The sequence below is a fragment of the Lytechinus pictus genome, chromosome 5 (genome assembly GCF_037042905.1).
Source record: "Lytechinus pictus isolate F3 Inbred chromosome 5, Lp3.0, whole genome shotgun sequence".
Classification (NCBI taxonomy): domain Eukaryota; kingdom Metazoa; phylum Echinodermata; class Echinoidea; order Temnopleuroida; family Toxopneustidae; genus Lytechinus; species Lytechinus pictus.
The window spans coordinates 53937691-53965612 of record NC_087249.1 but is presented as its reverse complement, the minus strand read 5'-3'; the positions used below and the strand labels follow the sequence as shown (position 1 = coordinate 53965612).

The 27922-nt window shown below is 35.1% G+C and overlaps 1 protein-coding gene across 2 annotated transcripts; it reads right to left on the bottom strand.

Annotated features, from left to right (window-relative positions):
* Positions 1–384: 384 nt before the first annotated feature.
* LOC129261084 (tryptophan 2,3-dioxygenase-like) lies at positions 385–27922 on the bottom strand. 2 transcript variants are annotated; one of them, XM_064099255.1, is made up of 12 exons: positions 27796–27903; positions 25923–26022; positions 20179–20431; positions 18596–18756; positions 16087–16220; positions 15118–15255; positions 13419–13529; positions 8035–8142; positions 6875–6986; positions 6419–6556; positions 5161–5251; positions 402–4424 (listed from the first exon to the last, which is right to left on the bottom strand). In XM_064099255.1, exons 3-12 carry the CDS (start codon positions 20208–20210, stop codon positions 4091–4093), a joined length of 1359 nt encoding a protein of 452 aa, XP_063955325.1. In that variant the 5' UTR covers positions 20211–20431; positions 25923–26022; positions 27796–27903; the 3' UTR covers positions 402–4090. The 2 variants fall into 2 exon arrangements, with proteins under 2 accessions (XP_063955324.1, XP_063955325.1); XM_064099254.1 differs by lacking the exon at positions 25923–26022 and having other exon boundaries at positions 385–4424; positions 27796–27922.

Genomic DNA, 27922 nt, shown 5'->3' with positions numbered 1-27922 from the left:
TCCCCTGTTTCATAGATGCAGGCTATGTTAGAGTGGAAAACACTCCATCCCTTGGATAGGACGTTAAATGGAGGCCCCATGTAGAGGAGAGTCACCACCTTTGCACGTTAAGAACCCACTGCACTATTCGAAGAAGAGGGGGAAACCCTGGTGTAGTGGTCCACCTGCATTCCCCTAATCAGTAAGATCGGGATGAGAGACCTGCGGGTCACAGTTCTGTGTGCGTGTCTTTCTAGGCGACCCAGATTTGGCTGGCTCATCCAAAAAAGCACCTTTGAATATCTGACAGATATATGGCGCTATACAAATGCTGTGCATCATCATCATTATCATCAGTAGATTAAACAATTCAACCCAGAACATTATCAGTTGATTCAACAATTTAAGCTTTTCAATAGCCTCACCCACCCAATTTCTGTTTAAATCACCATATCTCTTCATATCAGTGGTAATAATTAAGTTTTTTGCCAATTATCAATTATATAAAATTCACCAATTCTGGTATCCCCAGTTTATAACACTATTATGTTCAATCCAAGTATCAAGCACAGTAGAGTATACAGCATATATGCATATAGTAACTGCACTATATAATTGGACCACATTAATATATTTTTTTCATACCCTGCATCTCTACTTTGAGTAAATTCATTTCTTTTTCAATTTTCAACATACAAATCTGTAATAATAGAGAAATGCTTAGAATCAATGAGCAAAAATTACAATCATCCGACTGTAAATTTGTAATATTGAGACAAGAGAAACACATAGAATTTCTCATCAATACTCCAATTCTGTATCGAATTCAATGTATTGAATTTATGATTAATTGAGCAAATAAAAGAAGAAATGAATAACGAAACAATGAAACAGAGTTTGTTGGCCCCTGGAACACATGGATAAGTAGGAGTACTGTATAATATATTCTTAGTCACAGAATAACTAAGAGAGGTACGGATTTGTCTGGTCTGTACTGATTTAAATTAGCATTTCATACAAACCATCGGCCAATTACGTATTTAAAAAATATAGTAATAGCTGAAGGCACATAGAGGAATACATAATATGCTATAGGAATTTCAGACAGATGATTATCAAACGGGATTACACTACAGGCAAACAAAAACACACAGGATAATTATTTTGACCAATTACCTGAATTATTAAAGGTACTATTACAAAGTACAAGAAGAGCTGCATGGAGTATTAGATGAATACATGTGTGGGAACTTTTTCCAACACTATTTATAATATTAGTGGATTTAACAGTGGATTAGTGGAGTTTTATTAGTGGAGTACAAAAAAAAATGTTTATGTACAAGAAGGTCCAAACCTCTCTAATACCACTTTCATACTGACAGCCGAAGAGGAGTTACTCCGGAGTCCAGAAGGAGTTACTCCACTTTGGAGGGCAGTTGAAATTCTAGATTATTTTGATTCGAATTCAAAGCGGAGTACTCAACCCACTTCGAGAAGAGGGTTACAAATAGTTAGTCCGCATCGGAAGTGCGGCATCGCCTATCTCGCGCATAACTTCATTCACTTCCGCATGGGGGAGATTCCACGCGCCACACATTATGGCGCAAACTCACTTGGAAACCACAGTAATGACTGCAGATACACCGATGCGGAGCTTGCCAGTTTGAAAGGGGGTGTAATGTCGGTCCGCAGTACAAGCATATCAACTCAATCCAAAGTTACTCTGGAGCAACTCCACTTCGCCTTCAGTATGACAGCGGCCTAAGAGTAGGGACTTTTTCTAAAATGATTTACCATAACTTCATCTACTAATTTTGTTAATATGAAGGGATGTGCTCTCATATTCTCATGACCCAAGAAGAGAAGTAAATGAGAAAAACATGTCAGAGGTATAAGACATCATTTCATGGAACTGCTCATTTATCATATATCTAAATACAATTAATACAAATGCATCATGTGTGCACAGGAAATATAAAAACACCCCATAGAAATCACATCCTGGCGAACATTTCATGAAAGGACTTGTCAGACGTATTATCTGACAAGTCCTGTTTTATCTGACCATACTAACAATGCCTTTCAGCCAATCAGAATCAAAGAAAGTTGTCAGATCTGACAACTTGTCGAACAAAAATGTTGATGAAACACTACCCTGATTGGATCCTACATTGGTCTTGGACATTAAGATTAAAGGGATTCTCCAGGCTGAAAAAAATTTATTTCTAAAAAATAGAGTAAAATTCACTGAGCAAAGCTTAAAATCTCATCAAAATCGGATAACAAGTAACATAGTTATTGAATTTTAAAGTTTAGCAATATTTTTTTTTTTAATAATGTAGTTATATGCACGTCATCATGAATATTCATTAGGTGGGCTGATGATGCCACATCCCCACTTTCCTTTTTCTTATGTTATGACATGAAATCATAATTGTTTCATATTTTCATACATGTGTGAACAATGTGTCTCATTTATAATGAAATAAGTTGCAGCAATGAATATCTAATACAGTAAATCAGATGTCAATCCAATTTTTTCAGTTCTTGGTAGAAAAAATTTGAATAAACCCAATTTCATATTATAAAATACAAAAGAACAAGTGGGGATGTGACATTATCAATTTGCTCATTGAATATTCATGAAGACATGCCTAAAACAGTTTCACCGGAATAATGCAAATCTTAACAAGTGGAATGCCTCTGGCCGTCTCACCTGCATCACGCGATTCAATATAGCAGCAGTGCTGATTTTGAAAACTACTATAACTCGCACAAGATGTTCAGTGATACTTGGTTACTCTTATTTCCACGTTTTATGAACTAGACCAATACACTTATAGAGATATGATGGCAATTCAACAAATACCCCCAACGTGGCCAAAGTTCTTTGACCTTACATGACCTTTGACCTTGTTCATGTGACCTGAAACTCGAACAGGATGTTCAGTGATACTTGATTACTCTTATGTCCAAGTTTTATGAACTAGACCAACACACTTTCAAATTTATGGCTGTAATTCAACAAATACCCCAATTTGGCCAAAGTTCATTGACCCTAAATGACCTTTGACCTTGATCATGTGACCTGAAACTTGCACAGGATGTTCAGTAATACTTGATTACTATTATGTCCAAGTTTCATGAATCAGATCCATAAACTTTTAAAGTTATGATGGTAATTCAACAGATACCCCCAATTCGGCCAAAGTTCATTGACCCTAAATGACCTTTGACCTTGGTCATGTGACGTGAAACTCATGCAAGATGTTCAGTGATACTTGATTAACCTTATGTATAAGTTTCATGAACTAGGTCCATATATTTTCTAAGTTATGATGACATTTCAAAAACTTAACCTTAGGTTAAGATTTTGATGTTGATTCCCCCAACATGGTCTAAGTTCATTGACCCTAAATGACCTTTGACCTTGGTCATGTGACATGAAACTCAGGCAGGATGTTCAGTAATACTTGATTAACCTTATGGCCAAGTTTCATGAACTAGGTCCATATACTTTCTAAGTTATGCTGTCATTTCAAAAACTTAACCTCAGGTTAAGATTTGGTGTTGACGCCGCCGCCGCCGTCGCCGTCGGAAAAGCGGCGCCTATAGTCTCACTCTGCTATGCAGGTGAGACAAAAATGCCATAACTTTGTTATACCTTGACCGATTTTGATCAAATTTTTAGTGTTTTAATTGTCTGATTTTTCTTTATCTGTTTATTTCATATTACTTTCAGCCCAAAGCATCCCTTTAAAGTCTTTGTCTCAGACTTTATGTCTCATTGAAAAACAGATCCAGACATCATAATTACATTAAAAAAGAAAGAAAAAGATTGTCCTCAAAATCAAACACATGTAGTTCTTAATTGCAAGGAGTAATTGCATGTAAACAAAACAGTGTTACATTCAGTTTTTCATAAAAAGATATACTTTACACTTTGTAAAGACAAGAACATTTTCAATATAAAATACAAAAATAAATGCTCGATATATTCATTTCAGTAAAACGTATCAACTTTGTTTGTGGCCATCTGTATTTCTACTCAATAAATGGTCCATTAAAGTTGCTTCAAATTTGCAGATGCATCTCTGCATGGCAGCATCTTTCATGCAGAGAATACAATTTGACCATTAGCCTGAGGAGATTGGTCACTATCCTCATCATCATCGGAAGAGCTCAGCCCTTCAAAGATAGCATCTTCAGGTGTCCCAGGCAAGCTTCCCCTCCCCAGTGAGCTAGGACTAGATGATAGAAGACCTCCTCCACTCCTACTAGGGCTGCCGATGTGAAACCTGCGGAACATTCCACTGTCCACGCTGGTGTTGAGGTTGGGGATGGACAGTGTGCGCTTCATAACGGGAGTGAGGGGAGGGATGTAATTCCTGGGGAGGAGGTAGTTGGAAAGGTTGAAGAGGTCGAGGAAGACCTTGTAACGATCACTGCCAGGAGAGGAAGAAAGAAAAACAAAATTCTATGAGTAAATCACATATTTATATTTACCATTACTTATATTTTATTCAAAGGGCAATTTCTACTAACAGCATTAAAACCAATATAAACATGTGATTACAAAATAAAAATGGCGAGATGCTAATCCAATTTTGTAGCCGTCTATATGCAATGAATGGCAACAAGAGGAAAGGAAATTTAACTTGGGACCAATCTGCCAGGTAGGTCAAGGTATCTCACTTCATCATCTTCTTTAATGGATGTGCTGGTTTTAAAGACATATTGAAGCATTGGCAGATGACACTAGAGACCTGTGTTGTGACTCAGTGGATAAGTCTCCGGACTTTAACAAGGACTGGGGTTTCAATCCCACCATGACACTCCCATTCTTTGGCAAAGTGTTCAGATATATTTGCTCATCTCCATCTAGATGTCGTAAATGGGTACCCGGTAAAAAGGAATTCCTTGAATGCTTGAGCACCTGATCAGAATAGCCATGCTAAAGCTGGGGTAATGGTATGCAGCATTTAAAAACATTGTATAAAGACTATATAAATGTTGCTTTATTTGAAACTTTGGACATGATCAGAGTTGAACGTCCTGCACTCTGACACCATCTGACAAAATAGTTAAGAAAGCATCAGATGACATCATCAGAAGTATGTGATAAGGCCTTAGATGGATCAACGCTAATCAACGTTTATTACAGGGATTCTCATTACTTACCTGACAGTAGATCGAAGGTAGTGATAACCAGATGAACCACCTGTTCCTGGCTTAGAACCAATCATTCTCTGAACCATCATAACATGATTATCTATCATCAACATTTTCAAATTGAGAAGGAAAACAAAAATAATGTATGGTAAGATATCTGATTTTCTTATTATTATTATAACACACTTGCCAATCCACAATTAAACCTACGAGTATCAGACTATTAACAAGTCAACAATTTAAAATCAGTTATAATAAACAATATCTATCAAAAAAAAAATTGTTACCATAATAGGCTCGGGCCCTATTTTTTTTGTAAGAGAGAGAGAAAGAAAGAACAGAACAGGCTAAACAGTTTGTTTGATTGATCGCAACTTCAAATATTCTTTATTCTCCTTTTCTTTATTTGCTTTTTCCTCAGCTTTCAGTGCCCAAAGATCTACTGCTTCTATTTCCATTACACAATGACCTTAGCTTTAACCTCATTGAAAAGGAGAACTATACAAAAAAGTGCAAAGCATTTTGAAAGGGGAAATTCACCCTGGCGTGAAATTGATTTTAATAGCAGCAGAAAAACAAAAACAAATCGGTGAAGATTTGGTGAAAATTCATCAAAGATCAACCAAGTTATAGATATCGGAATATTGATTTAATGATGTCACGTGCGAGGAGCTCTGCCATTGGTCACATGATATACATTTCATAAAATATATTTGCGTCAGAAAATTGAGAATTATTTTGTTTGTGCGTTCATCATATCATCAGACATCATTTTACATCCCCCTCTATAACTAGTATAAGAAAGGCATTTTCAGTCATTATGAACTGTAAACAAATGGGAATATATGGCATTTACATTACATGACAAATACAGCAGCTGCTCGAATATGACATCAGAAATTCCAATTGTTTACAATTGATTTCTCTCTCAATCTTTGATGATTTTGTCAAACCTTCACCAATATTTTTCTAGATTTTTTTTAGATCTTTTAAAAAACCTTTATCATTAGGGTGATCCTCCCCTTAAATAAAACATAGGTAGCAAATGATTACAGTGTCTATTTGTAAAGGTGATGAGACAAACTACACAGAGTAGTGTGTGAGCAGCACTTTGTAACCAAAAGGAAAAGGTGCCATATCAAATGTATATTGGATTGGACGCTATTAACATACAATTTACCGATAATCAGGTTGATACTGTCAATGATATAATTCAAAGTTGTTATAGCAGATATATCTAATTAAAGAAATATTTTTGAAATCTTACATCTCCATTTTGTGAGAAGAGAATCAATATCCATAAGCCTTGTCATAAACTGGTAGGGTTGGTGGAAGCGGACTTCTTCTCTGTAATGGGATATCAACAGCGCCCCCTGTAGAGCTTTGTGAGAGATTCGAACATCACCTGTACAACAAAGACATTTTCATTTCATTTTATCTTCATCTCTTAGAAAAAAAAAGACAGTCAATAATCTAGAAATTGTCTACAGCCCGAAAGAAATAGCTATTTTACAACACTACACTCCATCTACCCTATAAATTTGCACTTCATTGGTGTACAAATCCAATTACATTACTCGCATATCGAGCCATTTCACTTGCATGGATGAGCGCCAGTTCCAAGCGAGCCAGATAAACAAAAACATCACTGCTTGTTTCTTATTCATAATTCATCATTAACTCATGACATCATATACATTGCCAAATCCATATTAAGACTTACCTCTTGCCAGCATTGCTTTGTATTTCTCTGTGTCTAGTATGACATCAAACGTTTCCTTAAATGACTTGTGATCGTTCAAAATCTGATCTCTTTCTTCTTCACTCTCTGCAGCCTGATGGAGAAAGAACAGTATCAAGGAAAATTTTATTGACCTTTAGAGACAATCTTTGCCCCCATGAAATAAAATTCTACTCACATGACTCAGCATTTTTTGTTGAATTGCTAAATATCAACCTACATACATGGCGAAGATCATTGACTTGGAATGACATTTCTGTTTTGGGTTTGTAACCCAACATTAAAATGATCATATATAGTTCAATTAATTCTTCATCAACATCATTCATACTTTTGATCTGACATGCAATGCATACCTAGATTACTATATTGAAAAGGAAAGAGACATTAACTAAAACAATATCACATATCCACACATAGTATACAAATAATGAATGTTTATGAGTGCAATGGACAGAATACTTCATGAGGTGAAAGATGAAATGATCATGGTCATTATTTCATCTTTCACCGAATGAAGTATTCTGGCCATTGCACGAATGAAAAAAACATTCATTATTTGGTTTATATGACACCTAAATTTTTTTTTTTCCATATGAAATTGATGAATTTCGATGCAAAACATGCTCATGCAGTGCGAGTTCGGTCTGTTGATTGGTACGTCATTACAACACACGCACTGCTGGTGCCTGCAGCTGCAGTCTCGGTGCGCGCGTGCAATGGACAAAATTGTATGGATCCAAAATTGCACGGTTGATGACGTCATTGCAAAATGGGCTTAAATGAACGATATCAAACAACCAATCAAATCACAAGGATCTATCTAGGTGTCATATAATAGCTAATTAACCCATAAAGCCGTTGAGCACTATGCCCATGATTGTGCAGGCTACAGTCTATGGGAAAATGTGTTACACGATAATCAAATCATGTTTTTTGGGTAACAATACAAATATATTGGACTTAAATCACGCCAAATTCACTCGTAGAGACTTCTCAAGGCGTGTTTTACGAAATTTTTAAGGAAATTATTAAGAAGAATTATAAAACAGAAATGTTTTTAGGTATTGTTTCAAACTTTCAGAATTCAATTTTTCGTTTTAACGGAATAAAAAAAAACATTTCAAATAAATGTAATTTACCTCTGCTCTAATGAGATAATCGTTGAGGAATGCTTGAACTTGGTAATTATATTTCTCCCAGAAGTTAAACCCTTCTGGCTCCAAACCAGGACATCTCTCCAGCCAACTCTGTATACACCAAGAAAAGTTTAAAACATCACATACAATACATCAATAATAATTACATCTAGATTCTAGAACATTATATAATTATCAAAATTAAATCTACAACATTACTCAGAAATATGTTAGAATATGACACACAAGTAGTTATAAAAAAAAAAGTGGAGCGCCTCTGGCTGTCTCACCTGCATCGCGCGATTCAATATAGCAGCAGTGCTGACTTTGAAAACTACTATGAAATAATTATTAAAAAAAACACCATTCATACATGTATAATGATAAAATACTACGTTCATTGACAATAAATGACATTTGACCTTGATCATGCGACCTAAGACTTGTCAGTGATACTTGATTACCGCTATATCCGCATTTTATAAACTATATCTTTAAACTTTGAAAGTTATGACAGCAATCTAATAATTACCTCCAAAATGGTCAAAGTTCCATAACCTTAGATGACTTTTGATTTTGGTCATGTGACCTGAAACTCGCATGAGATGTTCAGTGATACTTGATTACTCTAATGTCCAAGTTTTATGAAGTAGATCCATACACTTTCAGAGTTATGAAGGTTATTCAACAAATACCCCCAACATGGCCAAAGTCCATTGACCTTTGACCTTAGTCATGTGACCTGAAATTCGTACAGGATATTTAGTGATACTTGATTACTCTTATGTCCAAGTTTTATGAACTAGACCAATAAACTTTTAAAGTTATGATGGCAATTCAACAAATACCCCCAACTTGGCCAAAGTTCATTGACCTTACATGACCTTTGACCTTGGTCATGTGATCTGATATTCGCACAGGATGTTCAGTGATACTTGATTACTCTTATGTCTATGTTTCATGAATCAGATCTATAAACTTTCAAAGTTATGATGGTAATTCAACAGATACCCCCAACTTGGCCAAAGTTCATTGACCCTAAATGACCTTTGACCTTGGTCAAGTGACTTGAAACTCCGGCAGGATGTTCAGTAATACTTGATTAACCTTGTGTCCAAGTTTCATGAACTAGGTCTATATACTTTTTAAGTTATGATGTCATTTCAAAAACTTAACCTTCGGTCAAGATTTTGATGTTGATTCCCCCAACATGGTCTAAGTTCATTGACCCCAATGACCTTTGACCTTGGTCATGTGACCTGAAACTCAGGCAGGATGTTTAGTAATACTTGATTAAGCTTATGTCCGAGTTTCATGAACTAGGTCCAGATATTCTCTAAGTTATGATGTAATTTAAAAAACTTAACCTTCGGTTAAGATTTGGTGTTGACGCCGCCGCCGTCGTCGGAAAAGCGGCACCTATAGTCTCACTCTGCTAGATGCAGGTGAAACAAAAAACAGCATACAGTTTTCAATCAAAACATGGCTAAGGAAATCAGTTTTTAATATAAATTAAGTTGAGAGCATCACATACTTTTCAATCAAAATTTAGTCGAGAAGATGAGATATTTATCAAACAAATATCATTTCAGTTTATATCAAAGTTGTTGATGCAGTGTGCCTACTTCACTGACTGCTGTTCAAAACGTAGAAATTTCACTGAAGCTGATAAATACCCCTCCCCAGGAAAATTGTTCAGGGCAATTTTTTCTAGTTTCCAGGGCTCTTTTGAGAATTGCAGGGGGCGATATCACCCCGAGCACATGTCATTTGTCCCTGCCCCTTCCCAAGGTCTAGGGTTATGTGATAAAAATATATAAATGATAAATGAAAATGGCATTATTCACATTTTTGCTGTATATGCTCCCAGTAATCTTGTATATTCTACAAGGTTTCCACTTTCTCTCTTCACCTTGGTTGAGTCACTCAAGTGTAGCAAGTACAGAATAACATTTAAAGACTTCTCAAATAATATTGGTGCTATGGCAGGATCGAAATTCTTACTTTGCAAAATAAAATCAGCAAGTCGACCACTTAACCATAACATTACTGAAATGGAGCGCTTGGGTTAAACTATACAGCTTGCACAAGACATTTGTAATTCATTCTTTTCTCAGAAACTTCGATATCTGTCTAAAACAAGTTATCAATAAGAAGCTTAAATAATTTTGCATCAATTTTGAAGTTATTCTCAATTTTTTTATTTGCTTCATAATATAGCCATTTCTGAACAAATTTTGCTCATATATATATATATATATATATATATATCACCTAAAATGTATCTTATGATGAAACTTCTATTCCTGCTGACAAGTATCAAAGCAACCACCACTCAACTAATAAACTTTATCTCAATCACTTCACATACAGTAAAGGTAATTAACCTCTGATCTCTATGTGTATCGTGACCATGGCATGCTTGGTTATCAGTTCATTTACAACCGATGTGAAGGGTATCAGCAAACAAGATCTTATTCTTGACAGTGCTCAGCTTTTAGCTATGTACATGTACATCATGTAAATAAAACATATTCACATGTGTGCAATCAGGAAAAGTATCTGTTTTTTTCTGATCATATCCCAATAATTACATAGAGTAATGGTCAGGTATTTTGCCAGCATGAAAAGAATTTGTGATACAGTGTATACCTGAAAGACCGTATGCCGTAAAATGTCATTCTCTTCTAAACTATTAGGCCCGAATTCACAAAGGTGGTTTTTGAAACCATCGGTTGAACCCATGGTTTATGCAGATTTCCTGTATAAATTACGATTCTTTGCTTCTTTTCCAATGCTGATGCGCGCATTTGTCACAGTGCGCCAAATTGATGCCTGTTGTCATGATTAAGTACGCTATTCATGAGTTCACTGTTTGAAGAGTGGACTCATTAATTCAAAACAGTGGACTCGTGAATAAAATAGACGTGGATAACCAGGGCAACAGGCGTCAATTTGGCGCACTGTGACAAAAGCGTGCATCATCATTGGACATTTTTTTAATATACACAGTAAATAAGCGTAATGTATACAGGAAATCTACATAAACCATGGGTTAAACCCATGGTTTTAAAAACCTCCTATATTCGGCCTTAGTGTTTAATGAGTTTTAGACAAGATATTCAGCTTGAAAAGCTATAAAACACAAATACTATCCCATTTATCCTAACTCAAAATATCCACATCTTTTAGTCTTTAATAATGGCTGAAAAAGAGGTACTACCCTTTACACGATGTATGACATTTATTCATCGAGGAAGATACACGTATGTTTTTCTTTTTTTATTATTTTTTTTTTACAGCTAGCGATAATTGGATACCCAAATATCATTCATCACTAGTATGTACATGTAATTTAAAAACTTTCAAAAATTTGATAAAATTCAAAAGTTACAGGTAACAGTGAAAAAGCAAAACATGTGAATTATCAGTCCATAAGGTGATAAAATAACAATGCATATTTCTTGTCTCTATAGAAATAGGTTACCATGTCATTTAAAGTACATAAACTTCAAGAACAATACATGTAGCTGGTTATACCTCGGTCACATTTGCTCTACGGCGGTCATACAGCGAGTCGAAAACAGCCGTTGTATTCATTTTTATTCAAACCATGTATATGCAGCTATTACAAAAAAAAAATTCAAAACGGCTGTTTTCGACTCGCCGTACGGCCGCCGTAGAGCAAATGTGACCGAGGTATTAAAGGGATGGTCCAGGCTGAAAATATTTATATCTAAATATCTACAGCCTGGACCATCCCTTTAAAGGTCAAGTCCACCCCAGAAAAATATTGATTAGAATAAACAGAGAAAACTCAAACTAGCATAACGCTGAAAATTTCATCAAAATCAGATGTAAAATAAGAGAGTTATGGCATTTTTAAACTTTCACTTATTTTTCACAAAACAGTGATATGCACAACTCCGTGACATGCAAATGAGTCAGTCGATGATGTCCATCACTCACTATTTCTTTTGTTTTTTATTGTTTGAACTATATGTATACAGTACTTCATTTTTTTACAGATTTGACAATAAGGACCAACTTGACTGAACCATTAAACAATGCTAATTCCACATGTTCAGGGAGTAATTAATCGTTGTTTCACTTGACAATGAGGAGAAAATTAGAATATTTAATATTTCATATAATAAAATACAAAAGAAATAGTGAGTGGATGATGTCATCAGTCTCCTCTCCTCATTTGCATACTTGCCAGGATGTGCATATAACTGTTTTTTTTTTATTAAGTATAACTTTAAAATGTCATAACTTTCTTATTTTACATCTGATTTTGATGAAATTTTCAGTGTTATGCTTGTTGGATTTTTCTCTTTTTATTCAAATCAACTTTTTGTTGGGGTGGACTTGTCCTTTTATTTAAGAAAGATGAAATGAGCGATAAAAGTTGAAACTATTAGATATTTGGGGCCTCGAAGAAGTTCTTTTGAAGAACAGGTACAATTACGCATTTTTTTCTGATTGGGCAGGTGTGTATGCAATGGCTATGTACTTTTTAGCTTCATACCAAACTCCATTTAAATAATATCTAAAAACAAACATACGTAATCTCATCTGTGCTCCTTGAACTTGTAAATGATTATAATAATCTAGTACATGTATATTTCCTCCTCAGAAATGATAAGAAAAACAAACAAATAAAGTACATGTAGGGAAACTGCAAATTATCACCTAAAGGTAATTGATCCATTGATTGAACAAAATCAATGACCTACAGTGAAGTTCATTAAGTTAAATTTTAGTTGTTTCATCAAAGTATTATTATTTTTTTTTTTTAATTTAGAAATTACATCCAAATCAAGGAGCAAAATGAAGCTTGTCCTGGGACTTAGTGACTGCTTTAAAAGAAAAGGTCATGTGCAAGATCACACAATATTTCACTCTTGATATAAAATCATTGCAAATTCTAACAGTGACAGTCAAATTTGACATACAAATGGTTCCTCAGCCTTTCCCTACATGCGATTCCATAATGATTCAAACATCTGAAACACTGTAAAGGTGTATGAAACAAGGAGAAATGCTCATTGGTTTTCACAATTGCTTTTCATGAATTCCTTTAACCAAAAGAATTTACAAACTGTTTGCTTTATATTATTCTATTGCTTTGTCTTTATACAATGGCTTCCTACAAGTAGTCAAGAAACTAGCACACTGTTGTTTTTGAGATCCTACCTTAACTGGAATTAACATCACACAAACAAAGGACAGGCAACAAGACATGCAGACAGAAAGAAAGCAATTCAATTACTTTAGAATAAATTGCTAATAAAACCACCAGATTCACCAAGTTCCACTAAAATTAAAGCAATGTAATTTACATATTTTGCACAACACCGCAGGAATAAACTGATAAAACTCACCTCTACAACATTCAATAAAGTAGGGTCTTCTTCCGATTTCTTCAAGGTAGCTTGCAACTCCTCGCTGTAAACACTGGCATAATTCCGACGCTGATAACTCACTCTCATGGTCTGTAATAAAACAAATAATCAATGTCAGCCTTTGTTGTTAAACCAATGTATGGTATTTTGAAAGAAGAGCTAGTCATTCACTTCCAAGGCCTGCAAAATTCTATCAATTCAAAAGCATTGAATTGAAAGATATGAAATGAGTACGAATCACAGAATTTGCAACTGACCAACCAATCATTAGTTCGATATATAATATCCCCTTTCGAACTTTGCTTGCTGGCCAGAAACTTCAGAAAGGGGTGTGATACCTATCAAACACAAAATCCTACATTTTTCAACATAAAGCAATCATAAAAAATGAGATCAAATTTGCAAACTAAACTTTCATTTTCCTGTGACTTATAAAGAAAACTGGATAAATTCTGGGCTTTTTGCAGTACTATTGAGGCAACTTTGCCATCCAATGCTTACTTCCATTAAATCCTGGGGTGGTATTCTGAAAATTGTCTAACTTTTCTTGTAACATTTCTTGTAACTCGATAAGATAACAGCTCGCTAAAATTCTCTTAAATCGGTATTCTGAAAATTGTCAACCAATCATTAAACTTTATGTTTCGGTCAACCAATAGAAGCGTCCCTTTTAAAAAACAATTAAGCGCATTGTTCACATGCGGCATAATTTCCTTTGCGCCACCGGCGCTTATGCTTGTACGCTACTGTGGTAAATACCTGTTGCTTTTTTCAGAGTCATTTTTTCTCTGAAAAGATTCATCATCTCGAATGCCAATTTTCAATTGCTGAAAAGTCTACCAATCCGTCGTTGTAACGTCTTTGGAATGTCTCCTTTTGTAAAACATGATGTTCTTGCGGGATGCAGCAACAAATCATTATTGTTGACCGAGAAATATCGCATTTAACATTAAGTTACAATAGCCCCCTACCTCTTGTAAATTTTCTTGTATTTTGCAAGAAAGTTAAGAGAATGCAAAGATAAGAGAATTTTCAGAATACCTTTTATCTCGATATCTTATCTTGCGCACAGAGATATATGCGCCGTTTTTAACTTTACGCATCATTGTAACTCTGACGTCATAAGCGCTTAGTGAAAGTTACAAGAAAATTTACAAGAAAAGATACAAGAGTTTTTAGAATAAGGATTTTATTGTAACTCTAAAGATACAAGAATATTTCTCTTAAGACAATTTTCAGAATACGGCCCCTTGATTTTTATTGGCTCTTGGGCCATGATCATATGTCACTTACCTTCGGATGGGTAAGTTAGAATAATAGTCATTTTTATGCAATGAGCCTGGTTTATAAGATTGAATTGAGGAAGAAATTTAGATGCTTAATGTGTTTCAGAGCAAATAAGACAAGAAAAGAAAAGAAAAAAATACATATATTACAGGTTCAACAATGAATATGTAAATAATTATCTGTCAAAAAGCATCATTATTTATACAGGAATGTCTTCAGCTTGCCCCTGAATATGGCATATGAAGAACAATCCTTTGCCAGAGACTTTTTTCTTTACACTTTAATATAATATGAAAACTTCACGATAATTGTTTTCACTTTTCAAACAATCTTTATTTCCCTTAAAAATTAGCATAAACATAGATCTATTTTTTCATTAATGCTTACTTACAGGTTTTATTCCCAATCTGTTCTCTAATAATCTGAATTGGAAGCTTTGGAAACCAGAGGCTGGCGAGAGATAATCTCTGAACTCAGAGAATGAGAGTGGAGTCATCGTCTCTAGGACATAGATCTGATCAACAAGGAGCTGTTTAGAAAGACAACAACAATGACAATAAATTACATCAACAAAACAATACATATGTATTTTTGCTGCTAAAATCCCCTGACAAATAGCAATTACAAAATGTGTACGGTGTACTTGCATTTTGGAAATGTAAACACTTATTATGTACAACTGCTGCTGCAATCTATAAAGAAATATACCTGGCTTTAGTACACTTATTATCCAATTCATTAAATCTGGGAAGAGATTGGCAACTGTAGATAAACACTTGCCAAAGGACACCAGTACCAAGGTGAAATTTGAACCCTGGACCTTGTGGTTCAAAGACCACAGACTTATCCAATGATCCACAACACCTCTACATACTTTTACATCTACATGTACATGAATTCAATGCATTTTATTTCTCAAAAAAGGTTCCATTGAATAGTGATTTAATCATAATTTAAAAGAAAAAATTATTTTCTTTTCTTAACACTACATTTAAGTATACCGTACTGTAAATAGCAGGAAAACCATTACATGGGGACTTGGGGTGATTTCATCCCCTGAAATGCTCAAAAGAGCCCGGGAAATTAAAAAGAGAGCCCAGGAAATCCCCATTCACTTAACGTTCAAGCTTTTCAAAATTAGCAAGTTTTCTGTTTAGGAAGTGGGTTGTGAAAAGTAGCCACCCACCATAATAAATAAATAAATGAATGAATGAATAAATGAATGAATGATTGAATGAATAAATAAATAAATAAATTAATTAATTCGAAAATAATAAATAATTTTTTTTTGCCTCATATACATGTATATAGTAGTAAATGAGTAGTGAAAGACCCCATCTGGCTTTTTTTTTTTACTGACCTTGAGTATCTGTACAATACGTTCCATCCTGTTCATCATGACAAGCTGATTCTTCTCATCCACAGGCACCTGACTGAGTATATCTATGATGGAATCAATCTCAAACAATATCTGTTTGAACCATAGTTCATAAGCTGGAGATAAAAACAAAAATGAAATACAAAACAGTTATTAGCCTTATACAAGTTGACAAGGCATAGCAATATTGAAAAGACAAGTTCACCCCAAAAAAAGTTGGCTTGAATAAAAAAATAAAAATCAAACAAGCACAACACTGAAAATTTATAACATTCTAAACTTTTGCTTAATTTCACATAACAGTTATATTCACATCCTGGTGAGTATGCAAATGAGGAGACTGGTGACATCATCCACTCACTATTTTTTTTGTATTTCATTACATGGAATATGAAATATTCTAATTTTCTTCTTGTTGTCACGTGAAACAAAGTTTTATTTCTCTCTGAACATGTGTAATTATCATTGTTTTAACATTTTGTGGTTGTAAGAACAGAGTCCTTATTGTCAAATCTGTAAAAATTTAAATAATTCATGCAATAAAAAACAAAAGGAATAGTGAGTGAATGACAGTGCATATCACTGAATTGTGCATATCACTGTTTTGTCAAAAATAAGCGTAACTTTTTAAAATGTCTTAACTTTTTAAAATGTCTTATCTTTCTTATTTTGCATCCGATTTTGATGAAATTTTCAATGTTATGCTTCTTTGATTTTTCTCTTTTTCTTCAAATCAATTTTTTCAGGGTTGAAATTGACCTTTAACTATACATGTAGTTTTCTGATTCATTACAATTGCCATGCTTACCTTACTACAATGTACATGAATACTCTTAAATTGTTAAAAAATGTTCTCAAGTTATTGATCATAATTTGTGTGTACAGGTACATATAAGTTACATGCCCAAAGTTTGAGGTACCAAATATTGTACACATACATGTATATCATCATTTCTGACAGAAACCTGTCTACATGAAGTTTCTTAAAATATTTTTTTTTCACATTTTTTCCCTCATGAAATGGCATATATATATGAAGCAAATAGAATCTACCAGATCAGAGCCAGACCTTCGAATCTTGGAACTTTGACACTCTGATCCTAAAAAATTCATGAGACTATTGTCACACCCATATTCATACAAGTTTGAAGCTGGCACATCAAATGGTTATTTGCAACTTTCTCATATTTATTTTTTTATTTTTTTGGCCTGCTTACAGTGAGTGCAAAATGGCCTCTCTGATCATAAAAAGATATACACCTAGCCTATGAATGGGATTTGATTGAATGGAACTGAATATATTTTAATATCAGAAAGGAGTGAAATGAAGTATTCTTAACAATGGACAAAGAGCAGTTCACTCAACTGTATAACTGAAACTAGAATCGACCCTCAATTCAAATTTTGAAGGGCAAGGTCTTTTTATCTGTGTGCAGCCACAGGGCATATTTCTACACAATACTGCTTAAACTCCACAATACTTGTAGAGAGAATTAAACAGGGCATGAATCAATATTATTTAATTACTTCGATTTACAAAATAGGATCAGCTTTACAGACTGACCTGAAATATTATAGGTAGGTTTTCTTTCAACACCAGAAATGGAAAGGTTATTGATGTGATTATCATTTTCTCCTCTTTCTTTTTCTTTTTGAATTCATTTCGTACTGAAATGCCATTATGACAATGTCATTTTTGAAGGGCACGTACATGTACATGGACAATGTATTCCTCTATATATTGTGAGTGAGAATATAATAGAATGGTATTGATAAATATCAGGTATAATATGACCTACATACAAAAAGTAACTGGGTCAAATATGATTTAACGTTCACAGCTCTTCTTTACATACAAGTGAGGTAATTGATTATTTCTCTCTCTCAACTGAATGTTTATTAAATGAAGAGTGGACCCAGGAAGGGGGGGAGGGGGGCACTCAAATTATTTTTTGATGGGGGTGTGCCTCACGAAACTCTGAAATAGGGGTCTAAGGAACTGACTAAGGTTAAGTACGGGGTCTTGGGAACTATAAATATGTACCGCATGGTGTGAAAAAAGCGGTCTATGGAACAAGATCGCAGCACTGTAGGTATAGCGCTGTGCATGCGCTAGCCATGCATGGAGCGGCTACTAGTTATCAGTGTAGGGAGTTGTGAAGCCGTATGTGCATCCTCTCACATGCGGTGCCTGTGCTTGACAATTTTGGCAGGGCTGGGGAGCTGAGATGTCTCTTAACGGGGGTCTAGCGAGCGGGGCTGGGCGGCTCCTGAACTGAACTTTTGTCATTCGGAGAATCTAGAAAACTGAAAATTAGGTCTGAAAAAGGGGGCCATCAAAGCAGCACGTCCTCGTACCACCAATATATGTGAGGCCTAAGTAAAGTTAAATTAATTTAACTGAAATTTTACAGTAGATATTAAAAAATTGATATAATGATATTTTCTTGTGTCCTTGGTTCTAAATATTAAAACTCAATTATAAACTTACCCTGATGTGTAATAATGAAGAGATGCTCATCATGCACTGGTGTACCAGTCGGGTTTGCACCGCTTTGAGGACCAACACAATCAAGAAGCTTGTCTAGCTGAAGATAGCTACCATATGTGAGCTTCTTATCATCACCTTTCTCTCTATCACCATTCGGCACCCTGTAATACAATTGAAGAGATCCATTTAAATTCTAATTCAGCATACCTTTCTTAAGTTTCAATAATACTACATACACAGCAAAGAAAACATAATAATGTGTACTTTAAAAAATGTATAAATCATCCCAAATCAACAAAGGTGATTCTTAAAGTTTGTGTAAAGCTTTGGAAATAATGATAAACTATTAGTGTGAACACAATCAATTATTGCATCCTGAAATTTTAAGCCCATTCCAAGCTTAGAAAGAGTTTTTGTATCAAAAAGAAAAAAATATGGAGATATTTAATTTGGATCAGGCACCTGATCAAAATATATTTTAAGCACATTTTTTTTAATTTCATATCTGTCACATAATAACTGAATATGGCATACACATTCATATATTCTTGTAATAAATCAGAATAGCAATATTCACCTTTGTGGGGATTTAACAAAACAAAAAAAAACTTTAAAAAATAACAAGCTTTAACCTGTGAAGAACAAGCTATAAATTTCATGAGAAAATAAACAGGAACACAACAAATCTCCAAGTCCATTGAGAGTGGTCTTCTTATATAATTTAATTTTATCTTATTTAACCCTTATTAAGCTGGGGGAGGGGTCAATTTGACCCCCCCTCAACAAATTTCGCTGCTACGCTGCCTTGCAAATGTTTTTGACCGCGCTGCTTGCTGACTTTTTACTTCCAAGTCTTGCACATCTTTTGAGACCAAATTTCGCAATATTTTGTAAGCGTATGTCGGTCCCAAAATTGCTCAAAAATGTGATTACGTGTACAAAGTCAATGCAAATTGTGTTTTTCAACCAAAAATCATAAATGTATGATAATTTTTACTTTTGTTGGTTTAGATGGATTGCTTTTATGTTATTTATGATCATAAAAGGGTCCCTGACAAAGTTTGTAAAAAAAAAACAAAGGTTTGAAAAAACATAGAAATACATAAGAATTAAAAAACAATTAGATACATAGAAAATCAATTATTTTTCAGCAAATTTTTGGTAGATTTTGTCACAAATGTAAAAAATGTTAAGTTCACCAAACATCAGCATTCTACTAGCTATAGAAAGTGAGTTAAAGGCAAAAACATACACAAAAACAAAATTAGGGCAAATTTCATACGCTTATTTGCTTAATTAATTAAAAAATATACGCAACTGATTTTTTGAAAATTTTACTATGCAGTCTTGTAGATTACATCCGGCTCTATGCGAATGCAAATTTTTGCGGCAATCGCGCAATCAACGGCCAAGATCTCAGTATATGTTGGTCTGAAATAGCCCAGGGTTAAGCCCTATGAGTAATTAATTCTGTGACTACTCAGGTCATGATAAATCTTTGAATAATAAATATATAGGCAGTAGAGACTACAGATTTTTTTTCTAGGGGGGGGGGGGGAACATTTGAAGATTTCTCTCTTTACCTGTTACTGCCACCTCCAAATGGGCAAGACATTCTGCTTAAGAATATACAGACTCGGTTTTACGTGATGAGAGGACCCGGTGGAACCCAAACGTCACTGGATGATGTGAAATACTGGGCACTGGCAGCAAGATTTGATCTACAGATGTTCAAGTGTTGACTTTAGGTCTGATAAGGATGCCTCTATAATCAACTTCAGTGATTTTTACCGGTATTATGCATACAATGATATGCTGGTAGTGATTTATATTATGCTGTAGAGAGAGAGAGAGAGAAATGTGCATGGAATATTTAAGTCTTTTCCAAACCAAGTGGAATGCCTCTGGCAGTTTCACCTGCATCATGTGATTCAATATAGCATCAGTGCTGACTTTCAAACAACTGTTGAATGAATTATTCACACAAAAAAACCCCATAAAAATCATATTAAAATTCCATCTTCATTGAACTTATATGACATTGGTCATGTGACCTGAAACTCTCACAGGATGTTCAGTGATATTTGATTACTCTTACACGTATGTCCAAGTTTCATGTAGATCCATTAACTTTCAAAGTAATGATGGCAATTCAACAAATACCCCCAACATGTTAAGTTCATTGAACCTAAATGACCTTTGACCTTGGTCATGTGACCTGAAACTCAGGTAGGGTGTTCAGTAGACTGAAAAATTGGCTGTTTCAAAGGAGTTTTTTAAAAACATTTTCTGATTTTTTTAGTCCTGCTACATAGACAAAAGTCTCCAATAGGAGTCGTATAGTCTGCTGTGCAAACCCTTCACTCGAATTAACCCTAAAAGGACGGGGGGGGGGGGGGAATGATGGCCTCCCCTCGACGCTTCGTGCGATATTTCCACGCAAAAAGAAAGCGCCGCAAAATTTTATGACTTTTTTCTTTGAAGTCTTGCGCAAATTTTGAGACCAAATTCACGACATAAGGGTATAGCATTGCGACGCCATGTGCATGACTTTTTATGAGACAATGTCATGCCGAAAATGGCTCAATTTTATACTTAGTGTACAAAGTCTATGGGAGATGAAATTCATAAAAAAGTGATTATTTTTCATTCTAATTGGTCTGCTTAACTAATTTAGGGTTTAATTTAGTTGTTAAATGGTATGTAATAATTTCCATTAAAAAAAAAACAGAAAAACTAAAGATGAAAAAAGTAAATAAATACATAACCAATTTTAAAAACAAAGAAATACATTTACGGTATATAAGGAAAAAAATGGCTTTCACAGTTTTTCTTTGTGGAAATCTTTAAATTAGATTACAAAGATGACATCAGCAAAAAGAAAAAAAAATGAGGTGAAATAGGGTGTTAAATATGCAAATAATGTTTTTCATGAATAAATTTGCATATTTTATTCATAATTAATAAATATTTTTTTTGTTAATACTAGCTTGTTGTTTACATGGAATTATATTGCATTACAAATCTGAGTTCAGAAGGGGGTGCCATCATGGCCCCCAGTCCTCAATACATCTCAAATAGCACAGTCCTTTTAGGGTTAAGGGTCTGAACATGCAGCCTACTCATGCCTTGTGTATTGAAGGCCCTATTGAAAAAACATGCTACATGTACATGTATTCTTTGCGTGGAGACACACCTGTTGATCAAAGTTTCAATCAGGGTCTGTGCCTGCAGACTAGGAGTCATAGTTCAGGTGCATCGCACAACGCTTAACTCATTTCATTTATTAAATTCTTCTCGCAAAAGAATGCCTATATTCTATCACACTGCTATGCAAGTGAGACAAAAATTAGTTTGGCAGAGGACACTTTAAATTTAATGTTTAAGTAGGGCCTAAAGCCACAGGTATGAAATAATTATCTAGATCTACATTTTTTTTTACTGGTTAGGAATTTGTAATCTACCCAAAACAAAAGCCAAACCATATATCAAAATCCACAATAAAGTTTCTACTGAAACGTACACGTCTTGATTCAACCATAAATTCATATTTATGACCACTTTATTTTTTTCCATAACATAGGGAATTTTAAAGCGTGAGTGAAGTGTACGATGATCAATCATCATCGATCGTTTTCTCCAATTACCATTCATTTTCACCTTTAATTTCCTGAAATGTCCAAAATTCCATTTAAAAAAAAGGGAATGAGGGTAGAAATAGGCATTAAAAATCATGTAAAGAACATTTTTTAAATCATATACATGATGTATCTTCATGGCAAGGTGTCCCAAGTCTGCGCAGTGCCCTTGTCTGCACACATGAGTATCTGCATGATTCTAATAAAAGATTAGCCTCTTGTCCAGGCCCTGGCGGCTGCTTCCCGAGCGAAGCAAGGGATATCCTTATTCGCAAAGCAAATTAGGCTTGGCGAGCGCAGCGAGCCAGGGCCTCTTGACATCGGAGCTGAATTATATATTCATGAGGAACCTTTGTTTATGAATATACATGAGCTCAATGAAATATTTAACGGTCACCTATTAAATTGACCAATGAAATGTCAAAAGCTGTTTCGTCCGGGGTTCGGAATAGTCCACTATTTTGCAGGGGATTCATTTAATTGCGGGACACTAAAGGGGATATAACCATCAAAATGCTACAAGTAGTGGTACTAGCTGTAACAGACATATCACCGCCCGAAACTTCCCGGGAGATCGGCCTGGTCCACAAGGGTTAGCACCTTGAACAACTCGACTCCAGCATTCCCTCACTGCGGAGATAATTGACGCGACGTGGAATCGCATGAAAGATTACACTTTTTTAATATCCTGTTTACCAGATTTACAAACAGTGCAGTGCAGATTTAATTGCATCAACTTGCAAATCCTTAAAGCGGTCAATATTCAGCATTTTAGAGGCATATTCAATGCTCTTTGATATTTCGTTGTCACCCTTCACCAAGAATCCACGGGTCGCCATTCAAGAAGTGCTCATGAATATTCAATATGACGTTATAGCAACCCGCGCTCTCATTGGATGATTTTCACCGACCAATTTTTGGTCGGAATATTGGTAAAAACAATAAAAAACAAAGGAAAGTCGGTGAAATTCGGCTCAGATGTCAAGAGGCCTTGGCTTGCTTCGCTCGGGAAGCAGCCGCCAGGGCCTCGACAAGAGGCTAATAAAAGATAGGCTACGACCAGACTTCACACCTGAAATACAAAGACAGATATTCATTAAAAAATCTGACTCAAAATGGTGGGAAAAAAATGAATATCGGGTATTTCATGACAGCCTCAAAATGCAGCCTTTCTCATCAAAATCCCTGAATTGTGTGTCGAGTGAATGGGTGTGCAGACAAGGGGCACCATTGTTTTGTTCAATCTGAAAATGAGTGTCAGAGGGTTTTTCCAAGAAAATCATATATTTCTTTCAAATTTTCACGAGATTTTTGGTACACTTACTCAAAAGAATACATGTATAACTTTAAGGAACATCATCAACTGAAAACTTTGGTGGAATAAAAATAAATTCAGGTTTAATCTCGATAAGTCTACCCCAAAAAAAGTTAATATGAAAAAAAGAGAAAAATCTAACAAGCAGAACACTCAAAATTTCATCAAAATTGGATGTAAAAAGTTATTTCACAAAACAGTTATATGCACATCCTGCTCGGCATGCAACTTTTTTCCAAAACCGTCTACAAAAACGTAAAAATGACCATAGGATTGTGATATTTTGCATGGTCAGCCCCCCCCCCCCCCACTTTGAAAACCGTTTGGCGGCCCCTGAATGGAATCGAGAGATAACACATTTGTGATTAAGTTTTGTAACATGTACTGTCGCAAGAAATGCATCGCTTGTGTTACGCGCTTGCGATTACTGCCGCTGCATAGAGTATAAGTGACACGTATAGCAGTATCCTCAGCAGGGCCAAGTAGTATTGGATATATACTATAGCCACACGCGTGTGGCCGCATCAGTGAAAAAAATACACGGGGGCGGCGGGCGAATTCGCCCCGGAAATGCCTAAAGTCGCCCTCGTATATCACCCAAAATCATGCTTTCGGGGGCGACATAAAATCTGAATGTCGCCCCCGAAATTATTGCCGAGTGATAACAACTCAACGACCCACTAGCGCCATATGCTCGAGCTCCGCTTACCATTTAAAAATCATCAAAAATCCACACTCAAAATCATGAATAAGCTTTGAAAATGGCGAGGAGCGCAGTTTCAAATTCCGAAGTTGGGTCTTTTTTTCTGTACCACGTATTTCCACACACATGGTACCAGGTATGCAAAAAAAAAATCAACGCGACGGTCGGGAAACAGTTGGATGTAAAGGGGTCCATTATGAATACCACCATGTGCAATTTCTAATGCACATGTTTCCCCTACAGATATCACAATTCTGTGATAAAATAATTTTAATTACACAGGAAATAAATCCCGAGTCTAGTAACCTATCATTGGTGAGTTGTCATTCGGCTTTGCTTTTCAAACCGGCCTATTAACATCCAAAATAACTTACCTAATTTATTAATTATAACTTAAAAATCATTTGTTTTATTTTTCTCGGGGATGTGGTAAATATCAGACAATAAATCATCAAACAAAGCTCCATCTATTTTACAAGGCCGGCGGCAGGCGCACGCATTGGCGCTTGTATTAGCTAGCCAGTCTGAGCTCTGTCTCTCTGACAGAGCTCTGGGGGACAATTCGCTCAGTAAAGGCCTCAATGATGGTGATTTTCTGTTTCAGACAGAGTTTACATTTCAGGTATATCATTCAAAACTGCCAATAAAGCTTGATGATTTCTTCATTGTCATGTATATTTAAGTTCTTAATGAATACATTCTAACCAAATTTAGACTCCCCCATAGAGAAATGCAATTTTCATGGAGATCTGCATTTTCAAAGAACTTCACGAAAAGTTAGGGTATGTGGGCCTTTATTACATGTACATGTACATGGCCGAGTACAGGGTATTGTACTGGAATAGACGGAGTAGAAATCAGATATTGAATTCATTTATATCCAAGTCCAACTCACAGTCACACCCACACACACACCCAAGATTCAAAGCATGAAAAAATTAACTTAAAAAATCATACAATATTAAACAAAAAGTAATAATTCATTAATAAGTGAACAGGTATTCTTCAAAATACAAAAAAGTAGCATTAAAAAAGAGCCCCCGAAATGCAAAAAGTAGCCCCCGAAAGGTAGAAATGGAGCCCCCGAAATTTGACAAAAAATTTAAAATGGAGCCCCCGAAATTTGACGAAAATTTTAAAGGAGCCCCCGAAAAAAAAAAAAAATTCCCTGGGCCGCATGCATGTGGCTGTATACGCTGCATGCATGCATGCTTTGTATTTCGCTGACCCGAGAGAGGTAAAAGGGACTTGGAACTTCGAAGCTTTACTCAGGGCTGCAAAAAGGAATGCAAAAAAGTTACGAATTGTAAAAAAACTTTAAATAATGCGACCAAAATACCACAAACAACCCCCTCGAGACAATCTGCGAACAATTTAGCCATGTTAAGAAAAAATTCCAGCTCGATTGAGTGGAAAACCATGGAGAAAAGCGCTTTCAGACAAACGGAAGGACGCACAAGATTAGCCAAATTATAGTAAGGATATGGTTTAGTCAAGTTGGTCTTTATTGTCAAATCTGTAAAAAATTAAATGTTGTATGGTAGTGGATCGTATTACTGAACAGTTCATGAATTTAATCATATCAAACACATTCTCATGAAATTCACCTAACTTTCACCATAAATACACAATTACCTACCAAATATACATTTAAATATGTAAAAATCTTACCGAAATTTTATGACATTAGCTTCCAATCGGACCCCTCTTCGCATGTGAAATATTTTGGTCACTTGAAAAAGGTATTGTAAAAATACCGAACGTGTGTTTTCTATGGGAAAAGTTGAGAAAACAAAATCACTGATAAGCTATTTTGACCATATTTTATTATTAAGACTTTGAAAATGTGTTTTTGACCATTTTCATCATCTTTCTATTCAAGTTCTCTTTGGAAGGATGTTGCAAAATTTTGAGCGTATGAAATTATTTTCTGATGCACGCGTTCGGTAATAAAAGGCCAGTCGGTAATACAAGGCCGGTCGGTAATATAATCACTCACTATATAATTCCAACAATAAAAAACAAAAGAAGTAGTGAGTGATGAGGGACATAGTCTGTCTCATTTGCATGTCACTGCATGAGTTGTGCATATCATTATCACTGTTTTGTGTGAATAAGCGTAACAAATAAAATGTCATAACTTATTTATTTTACATCCAATAATTTTGATGAAATTTTCAGCACTATGCTCGTTTGATTTTTCTCTATTTGTTCAAATCCAAATTTTTCAGGGGTGGACTTGACCTTTTTAAAGGTCAAGTCCACCCCAGGAAAAATACTGACTTGAATAAATAGAGAAAAATCAAACTACCATAGTGCTGAAAATTTCATCAAAATCGGACGGAAAATAAGAAAGTTATGACATTTTAAAGTTTCGCTTATTTTTCACAAAACAGTGATATGCACAACTAGGTGACTCAGTCGATGATGTCCATCACTCACTAGGCCCTATTTCTTTTGTTTTTTATTGTTTGAATTATACAATATTTCATTTTTTATAGATTTGACAATAAGGACCAACTTGACTGAACCATATAGTATTAAACAATGCTAACTCCACATGTTCAGGGAGGAATTATTCGTTGTATCACTTGACAATCAGGAGAAAATTAGAATATTTAATATTTCATATAATAAAATACAAAAGAAAAAGTGAGTGGATGACGTCATAGTCTCCTCATTTGCATACCAGCCAGGATGTGCATACAATTACAAGTTTACAACTGTTTTGTGAAATTAAGCGAAATTTAAAAATGTCATAACTTTCTTATTTTACATCCGATTTTGATGAAATTTTCAGTGTTTATGCTTGTTGGATTTTTCTCTTTTTATTCAAATCAACTTTTTGTTGGGGTGGACTTGTCCTTTAAGTTAAAGTTTTAGCCTAGGTGCACAGACATGGGGCTCCCCTTCAATCATACTACAGAAGTAACTCAGTCAGAGGTCTTACTTAGACCAAGATCTAACGGTAGGCCTAACAGTAACATTGCTACCCTCTAAAAAAGTAACTAAAAGTAAAATGATTTTAAAAAATGTTCTTACTCTCTTACTCTTAGTTTAAAGACTTTATTCTTTATTTTTTAGACTTCACTAAAAAAATCCCATTTCTGCCTCATTCCTTTGACTTGAATTTTTTTTCTTTTATGGAATTACGGACAATTATAACATTTCTATCTAGATCTAGATAATCTAGATTTGTGTTCTAAAAGATTCTAATTTTAGTCAATGTAAACACTGTTGCTGCTGTTGTCACCAGAGCTGGCTACAGTATTTAGCCCATGTGCATTTTAAATATACAACTCACAAAACCGTGATGCCGATTATTTAAAAAACACACATCAAAAATCGCTCACACAATTACCGGTACGGTATGTACCATCACATCAGATGACCACGCGCGAGTGGTCGACCGGTTCCGTATTAAAAATAAAATTGAATACATTTAATTCCGACCACTACCGTCAGGCAAATTAAGCCATTCAATTACCATTGCCATGCTTTAAAGGTGGCATCATGGCCTTCTCTTTTTTCCTTTGTTACTCACCTCTTTAGTCCGCAATTGGAAGTTGGAACTTCGGGAAGACTTAAGTTTGATATCGAATGCGGCTAGCTTGGATCATTGACATTGCGCGGGAGTACGAGTCGAGAATGTAAACAATCGCCGACCGTGT